This window comes from Hyposmocoma kahamanoa, unplaced genomic scaffold (assembly GCF_003589595.1).
Source record: "Hyposmocoma kahamanoa isolate Upper Pololo Valley unplaced genomic scaffold, ASM358959v1 192, whole genome shotgun sequence".
Lineage (NCBI taxonomy): Eukaryota > Metazoa > Arthropoda > Insecta > Lepidoptera > Cosmopterigidae > Hyposmocoma > Hyposmocoma kahamanoa.
In genome coordinates this window covers 2,266,713-2,279,930 of record NW_020653719.1, presented here as the reverse complement: position 1 = coordinate 2,279,930, position 13,218 = coordinate 2,266,713, and the positions used below count along the sequence as shown (strand labels likewise).

Sequence of the window (13,218 nt, the reverse complement as noted above, 5' to 3'; positions counted from 1 at the left end):
ATGACGCAAAAATCATTCAAATTTGGAACTGCTGATAATATTAAGATGCAATTGCACTGTATAGAAATATATATATATTTTTTTCAAATTTTATAACATATCTTAGTCCAAATTTTTTTTTCGTTTTCGTTTCATTAATTCTTGTCTTAGATAAGCAGTGATAATCAAAACACCCTCGCGCACTGTACTCATGGTAGTAACAGCTGGCACAAAAACTCGAAATACGATTTTTCAAGTTCTGTTTACACGGAGACGTTCAATATTGAAAGGCGAGGCGATTATCGCTCACGTGGAAGGGCGATAATTTTTAGACGAGGAAAGTTTTTTATATCCTTTCGATAATCGTATCTTCGAGACGAGAAACTCTCTCCACCTAAATGGGCCTTTAGGTAAGAACCAAGACTAAACTGAATAAAAAGTAGTTATAATTATGACTACACATTGTAGAAGAATTACGTAGGGTGTGTATTACTTATAATAAAATAGACGTAGAATACGAAATTAAATGTCGATAATTAATCCATACGAACCTCCAAAAATACACCGATAAAATAATGACCTCTCCAAAAATAAATGATAGCTCTAGGCAATGTCCGTATACGTAGGAAATCACGATGCGGTTTCGTTCTAAGCAACTCAAAATGCTTCTACCAAGCTCGTGAATTAGGTGTAATTCCGATTTCTTAAATTATAATGAAGGTTGTCAGGGTGGATACACGCAACTTAACGGAAATGCCTCGGTAACGCTTAACGCTAAATATTAGACAACATCACATACGTTGCTCTGATCCCAAAGTAAGTAACTAAAGCACTTGTTTTATGGAAATCGGAAACAACGATGGTACCACGTACACCCAGACCCGACACAATATAGAAAAGTTTATACACTGACCAGGCAGGGGATCGATACCCGGGACCTCAGAGATGGTGACACCATGAAAACCGGTGTGCAAGCCACTCGACCACGGAGGCCGTGAAATAAAATGGTGTCAACATAACGCAAAAAGTAAATAAAAATACAGCGGTCATTCCCGGGTTAGTACTCTCCACGTGCTCTCTTTCAATTTCCGTAACAATTTTTATCATTTATGTATTCGATTATACGACAAACATTACACATTAATGTATGTAATCGCGAGATTTAAATAATTTTAATTTTAAAATAATACTCGAATATTAAACTATACTTCATAATAATGTAGGTACCTAGTCTAATACTTAAATAATAAAAATTGATACCGAAAATAGACAGTGAATGCTAATCCTAAAATTACCGATGGATCAAGTATATTTTACAACTTTGTTCCCGTCATCATTATTATAAACCCAATAACACGACCCAATGTCGGGCACGGGTCTTCTCACTGGGTTACCACTGTTTTATGCCAACACTGTTGATATTAGCGGTGCTAAATATGAGACCAAGTATTTTTTTAATAACTTGGCTTGTAAAACAAATGGGCGACCAGAAAGATAAACGGTCAATGTGAAATTATAAGATTTTTTTATGAAGTTCGTACAAATTTAATAAAAGTTGACAATGCCCGTAATCTAAAGTTTGTAGTTAAGCTATCTATAATAATAAATAAATGGGTGGCACTGATGCCCATTTCCCAGTTTTAGGTATCACTATTCGTCATCCGTTCATTATAACTACAACCACCTAGTTTACATTTTATGTAACATTGAAAACAAAGAAAGTAAGAAGGACAAATGTTGTCGACGTTGTTCAATGACGATCGGTGCGTAAGCAAACCTCCTTGAACTTTCTATAAACTCGTACAGTAGTAACAAACATTAAAGGACACTACTTACCTTCTAATATCTTGATATTTTCATCGACTTCGGGGAGCAAATGCATGAATGTAGTAGCGAAAAGGACACCGCCACCGAAAGCAAGGAGTCCCATCACGAAACGGTTTGTAGACCGCATTGACCCGTCGGATTTGGTGAACCAATCAAATTTCAAGGATAAAAGTAAGGGTAAACACCCGACCACCATAGAAATAGTGAACAGGCTCACCATTGTAATTATTTTAGCTCTTAAAACATGTGACGAGTCGTCGTCATAAGTTACTTTTGGTGACATGTTTCCGTATTTTCTCATTGCAAATTAAGGTATAATTTGTGCGCGCGCGTCGCGTGCTGCGGAGTCTACTCTCGACTGAGCATCCTACGCTGCGCCTGCGTTCGTGGGCGGACCTTGATAACAACTTCGTTACTAATGATAAAAGTGACAGCGAATTGTTTGCTCTTTGTCGCCGCCCGCCCGACTGTCTGCAGTGGGGGAGTTAACTAAGATTGAATGTATATTATAGATAACTGTGTTAAGAATCATAAATTAATTTACTTAAAATAACGTGATAATCGCCAGCAATTATGCGATAACAGTGGAATTTCCAATCGGTATATTTTGTGACATTAATATAGTCAGTTCATGAAACAAATGGAGCACCATGAGGGAAGTCCAAGCGTGGCGACCCAACAAGTGCATATTTTAGGCGCTTTTCCTCCGACATATATATACATATATATGTCGGACATATATATACATATTTTTGAATATGCTTTAGGCTAAGGCTGCGCGATTAAAACCACAGATAAAAACCGACAAAATCAAAGTTGTCGACATAGCTGGTAGAATAAGCAAGCTGAAGTGGCAGTGGGCTGGCTATATCTGTCGAAGAATCGACAACCGATGGGAGAAGCGAGTTCTTGAGTGGAGACCACGACTCTGCTGCTGGCAGCAGATGGATGCGACGACCTGAGGCTCGGGCGATAGGCTGATGATAAGCTGAACAGATATTCATCAAACACACACAAGACAAGACAAGAACCATCCCGATTAAATAAGCCTTCAAATAAAAAAGACAATTTCGGTTCAGATGGCACGGAAAGAAAAACAGACACAGAGATACAGGCTGCAAACCCTTCTACGTTTCACTCTTCGTTCCATTATTGGGTCCAATAGGAACTTACAACTTCCTTGTTGTTACGTCGGGAGTTTAAAAGAAAATAAATAAAAACTAAATAGTATAATAATCTAGTGTAGAATCACGATGTTAATATTATTAGGGTATCTTATTTAGGGCCTGTACAGCTCTTCATTAATGTGGCTAGTAATCAGAGTTGCCAGGTCAAATCTGAAAAAATCGGAAGATATTGCACCGAAAAAACAGTAATGTAATGTTTCGGATATTATGTGACGATACTTAAAAATTGTATTTTAATTGACTTAAAAAAAAAGGAAGAGGTTTTCAATTCGTATTTTTTTGTATGAAGGTATGTTACGCGATAACTCCGATAATTTGTGATGATTTTTTTGTTGGAAAGGGTAAAAGAGGCCATCCTCTTAAATTTCAAGTAAATATTCCACCTCTGAAGGTAGCAAACTACGGAATGAAATTTAAGTTGCGTTTGACAACTCTCATTCCATTTGCTAAAAAAGAGACGGGATATTAGAACGAGAAAGGCGCGTTTTTTTAAATAGTATTTTTGGATAATAACACTATAGATGTTACTACCCCGCATTTTCTACACCTGTGATGGCAAATATGCCATCACAAATAAAAATTTGAAAAAAAAACGAAAGGACCGATGTTCTACGATTTGGCCACATTGTCAAGTTTTACAAAAACTCCGAAAAATGTTCAATATGTTCAGAGTGAACTGTGACTCAGTTTAGATCACGCTAATGCTAAATGCATTAACCGCCGTGGAAACGATTTGATTATGCTTGCCCCATTAATTCTTCGAAAATATGTCCGGAGATTTTTTTCAGTTTATGGCTTTTCGCTGTCAGCGTTGGAGCCAATGACAAGCATGGCCGGAGTTAACCTCTACAAACGTAGGTACATGTATAGAAATATTAAAAAAACTAAAACAGTTAATTTAAACTGTAAAGTCTTTGCAGTATTGCTTAATTTTGTTTGCCACAATTTAAAGGCCCAAAAATTATCCATATTCAGCTTCTACTGGAAATAACAAAATGCACCATATTTAGTTTCTGGTGAAAAACACTTGAACACAGGAGTGATGGAGTAGTCTTAATGTCAATATTAATTAATTTTATAGTATTTGTTGAATTTTATATGAATTCACTTCAAGTCATAAGAGTTGTGCAGAAATGTACATACAAATATTGTAAATGTGAAAATAGCTGTGTCTCTCTGTTCGTAGTTATAACGTGCTGTGAGACATGTATCGATGTTTCGAATTTCTAGATTCCAACTAGACGTAAACTCGAAGTTTCATGATCTCGAAAACCGATTTATAACAAAAACGTTACGCTTTCAGGGGATTTTGGTTGCAAAAAGTATTGAATTTTTTGTCGATAGTTGCCTGTTAGTAAATATAGGGATAGGCATGCTTATGTCAAATGTACGAATGTTTTCAAATATTTTTTATGTTATCGATAAATTGAATCAATGTGATAATTGTGAATAAAAGTGCCATAATAGAAAATTGACAATTAATGTAAAAAATAGGCTTATGTATGGAATGTAATTCCACCATTGGCTAGACTGGATGCAGCAGAGATTTTTTTGCAAGTTTGTATAGCGCAAGACGACATGTTTCGTGGAGTACTTGACGCGGTGAATTCGATAATGGAAATGAAAAAACATTGATTTGAAAGTAGTGTTTATTGTGCGATAGTTGTTTTGTGCTTGTACCTTGACAGAGGGGATTGCTCCTTGTATAGTATAGTGTTCTGTGGGATTGCCTATCGATGACGCCTCCAGTCTAATGAAGAATAAAACTGAAATGAAAAAATATTTAAAAAACCGCCTAAAGGATTTAGTGTAAAAATTACTTTCTGTGTATGAAACTGCAAGATATGTCTCTTGGCTTTGCGCGGTAAGCGTTTTAGCCACTTAAAAAGCGTATTGACTAACTTGTTTTTAAACGATAAATATCGTAATAGATGCTGGCCAAACTGTTAATGTTTGAGATGGACCACAACCAATATAAGTTTTGTGTATTTCTATTTTATACGTAAGAAGTGAACGACAGGAAGAAATAATTGCCCGTGGTCCACCCAGGTGAACCAGCCGGGTGGTCCACGAGCAAGAAGCGGATATTACCTAATCAATTGTAAAATTTTAAGCGCACAAATATGAAAAAGAAAAATGAGAAAGACTGGCGCTTCGACATTCCAGTTAGTCTTTTTTTTAACTCTTACACTCATAACCCCGCACTAGGGAGCCTGTATCGCGGGTACCATCGATACACACATTACACCCAAACTCACGAGAGAAATAAATGTAGATGTGTGTGTCTGTCTGCCTTATCATGGCTCCCGTTTTTTCTATATCTATGATGGCTCCCAAATTTGTGCAACAAGTATTGCCTCCGTGTCCGAATGGTTAAACCATGTTGGTCTGCCACGCAGAGGTCCCGGGTTCGTTCCCGGGCAAACAATTTGCTGTTATATTTGCCCTACATTAATTTCTCTCAATTTCTTGTACAGATTATCTGTTGTATCGGTCCATTGAAATTTGAAGATAATATTTCACCTTTAAGGGTGATAAACTACGGGATGAATCCGGTTTATTGCATTCCACTCTCTGTTAACCGATTTCCATAAAACTTGACAAACAGATGTAATTCAAGAAACCTTTGAGGTCGGTTTTTTTATAAAAAAAGTTATAATTGTATGAGCATAGGTACCCTGTATAATTTTTATCCTATTTTATACTGATTGTCTATTTTAGTTCCCTTTTTACACTCTTTATCCACCTTTCTTAACCCGTTTCATCATATTTTTTTAAGTTACTTACTCCGTGTGAAAACTGATGGCTGAAACGCTTACCGCGAAAAGCCAAGAAAAAAGAAAAACGATTTAATGTTTTTCTCAATCTGGACATTGTTGGCGACGTTCGCCATAATTTTTATATGTATATTATTTTTACGAAAGTGTCTACCACACGTAGTAATTTTTAACGCTGACACTATCAGAATCATCGTGGATATCGATGGAGCCATTATAAAGAAATTGGATTCGGATAATTGTAGTTCTACCTATTAGTATTTCATATTCTCGTATCAGCGTAAACATGTGACATTTTTATTTATAGAATAATGCAAATAAAAATTTTATTTTAATACCTACACTATTTTGGTCATATACAGAGCATGCTTAAATTTTTTGCGTGGATTTTGAATGTAAAATCTATAAGATGTTTAAAATCTATAAAAATAAAACATTACTTATGTATTTGGCATTAATCGCTTCAATTATTTGGATATATCATATTTATACGCAGTTGTGTTATCGTAAAAACGACATTCAATGGATGGACCTGGATACCGTTAGAAAGGCGTTTCATCTTTTTTATTTTACAAAGAACTATTTAATTGAGCCATCACCTAGTATATGTGACCGTGAGTATTATGCCCCTGTCATATAATTATAATTTGAAATGTGGTTTGTGGAATAAAACCCAACTCTACTCGGCAGTCTAGTCGCAGTCTCTAAGACAAATCGGCAAGACAAATTCCCCTATTTAAGCAATGCTCTTTGCAAATCGGAGATCACAATATTTTATTCATTTTTATTTGTTAAGAGTTTTGGCTTGAATACAAGTCCTTTGAGCCATGTCTTCGTTTAATTGTCGGGATCTTCATTAAATATTTTCCATTGTAATTGTGGTTCTAATACATTATGTTTTCACTTTCTATTAAATTGGTAATAATTCTCATGTTTGAGTTGTCAAATTGTCTTTTCAAATTGTCTTCATCACTAGTTCTTTCTTCGTATTTTCTTCATAATATACTTAAAATAAAAGTAATCTCTGTAAACAGCCAGACGCGTCGTGAGATGCATCAATTTGTTGTGCGAGAGCAGTACAAAAATTCGTTTATTTTACGCGTACCTAATTAAAAAAAACTAAAGAATAAAGCCTCAATAATTCAAGTCTAAAAACTTTCAAACAAGATCCGGTCAAGCGTGCTCTTCACTGAAACTATCCTTTTTTATTTTCAGAAAAGCCATTCTTAGTGATTTTAGTTACCTCATCAGTGGATCATGTGGAGTTAAGAAGTGCCCATCGGAGGGCAATACCTAACGATATGCTCATTAACTTCAATGCTGTTAGAGTGTTCCTGTTGGCAGCTATACGTCATGAACAGAACAAGTTTGTATTTCATACCATTATGTCTTAAAATCTGTGCAACACACGCCAGATAGGACTGACGTTTGTAAACCATTTTATTGATCAATTACCTAATGTAGAAAGTCAAAGTGAAGGTCGAGTCAAATAACTTTTATTCCATAGGTAAGCAAATTACACTCGAAATCGTCATATTGATTAAAATTTAGTAAGACCCATTAGTAAGACAAATTCCCCTGTGAATAATGAGTCAGAAACTAGGGGTTGCTCTTTATAAATAGACATTTGTACATATTTATCATTTAGGTATTTCGCTGTGTCCATGCGCTAAACTCCACTTATTTATCATATAGGTCAAAAGCTACGAGAAAGCACGAAACCTTCCCAATAAACCTTTCGGATCTAATTAGTGCGGTAATACACGTCCGATTTCACCCTTAGGGCCCTGTAAGATATAAATTAGTTAGGATTATTTGTTCTCAAAGTTAGGAAACAGTTGATTCATCTAATCTAGATTACATAAGTGAGGACTTTGTTAAGTCTAAAAAGTTGTTGTTTTCATTTGTTTCTACCAAAGCCTAGAATTTCTTTCTAAATAGAGGCATGGTGATTCCCTGGATCATCTTGCCCTCAGGATTGGACACCCCGGTGTCCAAGACAATCCTTTAGTAGGGTTTTAAAAATATTAAAATAAAAAGGTCAAAAAATAAAACGTTTTTAGTAAGACAACATGTAAATAGAGAAATTTTCTATCATTCAAAGCTTTTACATCTGCTTTAAGCTGAATATCTTTTAAACTACCAGCATCGTCCCTTAAGGGGATCATCTGGTACACCTTTCCCCTACACACCAATGATTTAGATGTTTTTTTTTTTCGAATATTGGAATAGGTCTTGAATGATGGCGTATGAATTACTACCTGATTTAAAAAGTGGAATAACTTTTGCTTTTCTTTGTGAGGTCAGGAAACACACTATCATAACACATTCGTTAAAACACATGCTAAGTAAGGCGCAATACAATCAACTATAGAATTAATTACTTTGACGGAAAGACCATCAAGATCAGCAGTATGTAATGTATATCGATTTAAAGGTTGTAATAATGTCGTTTGGAAATACGTGACGGAACCTTAAATTAACTGTAACATTTTTTTAGTAAGGATGCAGGGACGGTGAAATTTGACTTAGTAAACGAATTTCACTTAGTAATCGAAATTGGAAAATCAATAAAAAAATTTCAAATATTTTAGAACTTTAGAGTCAGAGTTTACAATTTTGTCATCAAATCTTAATAGAATCTAAGTTGCGAGGTGTGACCTTCTAGTTTTGCTGTTTATAATATTCCAAGTCGTCTTTACTACATCCGCACTGGTTTTTTTTTATTATATGGTTAATTACTGAAACAGTCACTAGTGTTATAGGTCCCTTCATCATAAAATTCATAGTCTTTTATTTTTATGAGTACCCACTGTTACCCAATCACCAAATTTCAATTAATTGTAAATGGTTCTGATTTTAGAATTAAAAGCATTATTACTCATATATATATTCAGCTTTCACTATGTTGTAAACTCAATTATACAAGTTACTGGGATCGTCACAGTACAGAATGTTAGTTAGTTACCCATTACATTATTTCTAGAAGCTTATAAGTCGACCATTATTTATGGGAACACGTGATATCTTTTTTGGCATTTTATCTACTGTTATACTAAAAGTGGTCACCAACATAAGATTACACGCATATGTTGCTGGACATAAGCCCTTTGAGCAAAAGTGATCAATTGACCTTAATTTAGATTAATACAAGGTACGACGTAAATGTTATCTAAACACGCTGTAGTAGAAGTTATTCTAGTAGGCACCAAAAAAAGATTCACAAGATTATAACATTGGAAAAATGTTATGAACATTAATTTATTAGAAGACTGTAGTCTAAGTAGTGTCTTAGATTGCAGTCTTCTAATAAATTAACATTGAACCACCACCACCACCAATAGCAATATATTTATTATTTAGTCTAATACTCTTTCAAACAATTCGTAAAGATAAACTGGGGTTCTATATACGCTTAATGTATCAAGCCGTTCAAGCTCTATGCAGGATATATCTATAGTCCGCTCAACAGATAGGCTCATAATATCTGTATACGTTCTTTAAAGAGCTGCTATGAGTAGCTTTTTCTCTGCTGAACGAATTAGCCTCCCGGTGATTGTTGAAGCTAAACATGATGACTGAAGTGGTACTCAGTAATACAAAGAATAAAATAACTATATTTATTACGTAAAGTTCATGAATTGTTAAATTTCTAACTCTTTACCTTTTATGGCTTTAATATTTTGGTAGTTTTATATACAATTTATTTTATTTATATGGTTTTAGGAAGGCTTTTTACTGTTACTGGGTTGTCAGAGTTCTCCTCGTTGTCTTAAAATTGAAATAATTGGAAATTGAATTGTTTTCAAGAGATTGATTAATGCCAGTAAACTGAACTATGTCAATAGATTGCTCAGTAGAAGCAATGTCTGGTAGTCAACAACTTGGCTGAAATATTAATACAATATGATAGCAACCCTGCTATCTGTTCCCTAAAATAACTACTTAGATAATTTTCCTCCGTCCATTTCAATCCCGTGATACGATCTCCTGTGGGATTTGATGATACCCATATAAATAACAAAACCAATCCAACAGGTTATATAGATGCACATCCTGTGTCGACTAATCCGTACACATCATGACTAAAACTTATTAAATACTTACGAATGATTGTTATCTTGCAGTTCAATCCCTCAAGAAACAATTGAGGAGGAGAACAAAACATCTGGAGACATCCTCCAGGGATCCTTTTTGGATCACTACAGAAATCTAACACGCAAAAACCTGATGGGATTGGATTGGGCTTCTTCTAGATGCCGGAACGCAGCCTTCATTTTAAAAGTTGATGATGACGCAGTTTTTAACTTGTATGCAACATACGCATTACTTTTCAAATGGAATGTTAATTTAACAGATAGAGATAGTTTTCTATTGGGATATATAATGCAGAAAGGACGACCTCATAGGCATGGTAAATTTTATGTATCCCCAATTGAGTTTATACATCGTTTTTATCCTTCATATCTAAGTGGAGGTTACTACATAACAACCCCAGAAACAGCTTATAGAATTGCAAAGACGGCCGTTTGTCATGCGTTTTTACCGGTAGATGACGTATTTATAACCGGAAAACTTAAAAATTCTCTTAATATTACATTGAAGCAGATATATCCCCTTTATCTTCCCACAGACGCTGAAAAATGTGTTAGCTATATGATAAAAAATTATGCTATACCCGTATATCCCATGTTAGGTCAAAGTTCTCTACGAGTTAACTTGATAGTGGAATTCTATCAAGCTCTACAAAACTGTTATATTTGGAGGAATTGTACTGTAGTGGATGATGTTTGTTAGATGAAAAGAAAATTGGTTGCACGTGTGTTCTGTTCTCTACTGTTTTGAGTCAGTTGACTCATGTACTTGTTACAACACTGTTAAATCTGTTGCTATTATATTCTATTTACTTCAAGTCTTTTTTTACAGAAATATTTAATTTTAGTCTTGTAATATATTTACTGTTAATATCCAGTGTTAGTAAGTATTAGATGAATTAGTATATTTCTTTAATAAGATCGAGTTATAGTAGGTATTTATCGACCATCTGCTTTTAATGTAACTTTCTGATGAAACAGCCTGTCGTTGCTAAAAACACGAGTTGTATAAAGTTTTCAGATATACCTAGCAAAAGAAGTAAGAGGATATTTTCTACGGCAAAAAGTTTGCTGTAACAATTAATTAAATTTGAAAAACCCCCGATACAAAACTAGTGTACTCTAAAAAGTCACCATCTGTAAGTCAACTTCTCGTCAACACCAAATTCAATGAGCCAAAGATGTTTGTTCTGCTGCTTGTTTATAGTTACCCACCCTATCAATCTCTTAGTTATACGGGAAGGGTACTATAACCTGTGCAAGCAAGCCCGCACAGGGACCTTCTTAGTCAGGTCCTTATCCCAGATCAGCCCGCTTGCGCAGACTTCATCCGGTTCTCAAGTCTTGGGTGAGCTGTCCCGAGTGCACGTACAGTCCCTATATTCCAGATAGATACCGGAGTCGTAGTAACGCTCATTTCTCGTTGCGCATTGCGCAATTAACGTTGCCACCGCTAAGCCGTTGACTCTAAAGTCCACTACCAAATCTCCTCTTTGATGGCGGAGCTGTAGGTACGCTCACCTCCCGATGCCGAAGCATCTCTCCAGTTCCCAATAACCTAAGGGGCTGGAGGGACCGGAGGTTATCCAGCTCATCCTCTACTAGCTCTGCGGGCTAGTGCCGGGTATGCCAGTCGCAGTGTCCTGCAGCAATGTCCGGACATAGCTTCCGACTTAAAGGGCTACTCACGTGTCCCGCGCCTCTTCTCGTAAGGGTTAAGCCCTCGTCTAGACCGCTACTAAGACGCGCTAGGTGCACGCGGGATGAGCACCCCGGCCACATGCTACCGGGGCAGACGAACTTGTTCATCCCTACCGCTAACCACAAACCCCGGCAAGTCCATACCCAAACCCAGGTCCACCAGATTTACCTGTGAAGGGGCCCCACTATCGGAAGGCTTGGCCCGGATGCCCGCCGTACCCTGGTCTTACCGGGCAGCCCGTAGTCTCCCCGGAACTTTCTATGTCTCGGGTCGATATGTAGGGAGCTGAGAAACAGTTAAATAGATATTCATCAAACACAGCTTAAAACCATCCCGATTAAATTAGCCTTTTAATAAAAAGCAAATTTAGGATCAGTTCAGCCGTTTGGGAGCTACGACGCAAAAGACAGACAGACCCACGCATCCAGAAGGCTTCAAACTGATAACTCCCCTGTATCTGCGTTGGGCGTTTGAAAGAAGTCGCTCCAGGTGTTCTTACGACCTATCTCGAATGATTGGCGCGAGACCAAGGTGGTCTCTACGAACTAGGATTATAATAATTGTAATCACCTAAAAACAAATACTGAATATATATTAAAATAGTTGTACCGCATTTTTTTCCATGCTATTCTATGCCTCTTAGCACAAGGCAGTAAATAAACAGGTGGAAAAAAAATACAGTCGAATTGAGTACCTCGTCTCCTTTGAAGATGATCACAAAGTACGTATAAGTAAGGTATAATTATAACTACACTACACTTACCTATAGTAAAAGAATTTAGTTGAAATTCGGTTGTGCACAACTAATTATTATTAATTAAAATGGATATGGTGTGGTACAGACCGAATTGAATGGCCACAACTCTTATATACGAGCCTCCAAACATACACCACAAAAATACAAACAATAATTGTATGCCAGTAAATTATTGACCTCTCCAGAAACAAAATAAGTGCCCAGGCACTTGTTTTGTTTCTGGAGAGTGTACGTATGGGGTTGGAAATTACGGTGTGGTTTCGTTGTAAGCAACGCAAAAATAGATATATCTATTTCCAGGTTGTGAGGGTGGAGAAGCACAACTTTGTAACAGAAAGGTCACTGCAACGTTTGTTATTTCGTAAATGGTAAACATAGTACAAAAAAGAGAAAAATATATAGATCAAGTACACTGCTAAATACCGGTATTCTGACTGGGCTACCACCGCTCTATGCCAACCGACACTTGGTTGATACTAAGGAGAGGCACCGGAGGAAAAGCGGGAAAAACTGTTTTGCTAAATCATATACAAAACGTATACGATATACCTACGGATTTTGCTTAAAGAATGTTCTAATTTATTACACGATAGGCTGTAATTTGTCCGATAATATAAAATCCTGAAAACAAATGAGTAGAATTTTGCCGTCCATGAATTAAAACCCGGCTAAGTGACAAATGGTCAAATAACCGTTTTAAATAACAAAAAAAAAGGACAAAATTCTCTTTTAAAAACATTTTAAATTAGTTAACGTGTTCGCCTTATCGGAACTTACCCTAACGAGGCTGAAATATCAATAAACAATTTCAATATTATAAAAATGGGTTATGGTTTTATATATCTCTAAAGGTCTATCCACACATATCCGGGCCGTGGCCGGGACGTGGACGGGC

At 36.2% G+C, this 13,218-nt stretch overlaps 2 protein-coding genes across 2 annotated transcripts in view; one reads left to right on the top strand and one right to left on the bottom strand.

The window, feature by feature from the left end:
- The window catches only part of LOC113226563 (zinc transporter ZIP1-like), a 36,866-nt gene extending 34,672 nt beyond the window's left edge, over positions 1 to 2,194 (bottom strand). The window contains exon 1 of the mRNA XM_026459231.1: positions 1,816 to 2,194. Within this exon, the coding sequence (XP_026315016.1) occupies positions 1,816 to 2,107 (292 nt within the window). The 5' untranslated portion in view covers positions 2,108 to 2,194. The remainder of the gene's footprint in view (positions 1 to 1,815) is intronic.
- A 3,753-nt stretch (positions 2,195 to 5,947) lies between these two features.
- LOC113226449 (beta-1,3-galactosyltransferase 5-like) lies at positions 5,948 to 11,316 on the top strand. The gene is made up of 3 exons (XM_026459066.1): positions 5,948 to 6,384; positions 6,986 to 7,136; positions 9,898 to 11,316. Exons 1-3 carry the CDS (start codon positions 6,180 to 6,182, stop codon positions 10,565 to 10,567), a joined length of 1,026 nt encoding a protein of 341 aa, XP_026314851.1. The 5' UTR covers positions 5,948 to 6,179; the 3' UTR covers positions 10,568 to 11,316.
- Positions 11,317 to 13,218: the final 1,902 nt, after the last annotated feature.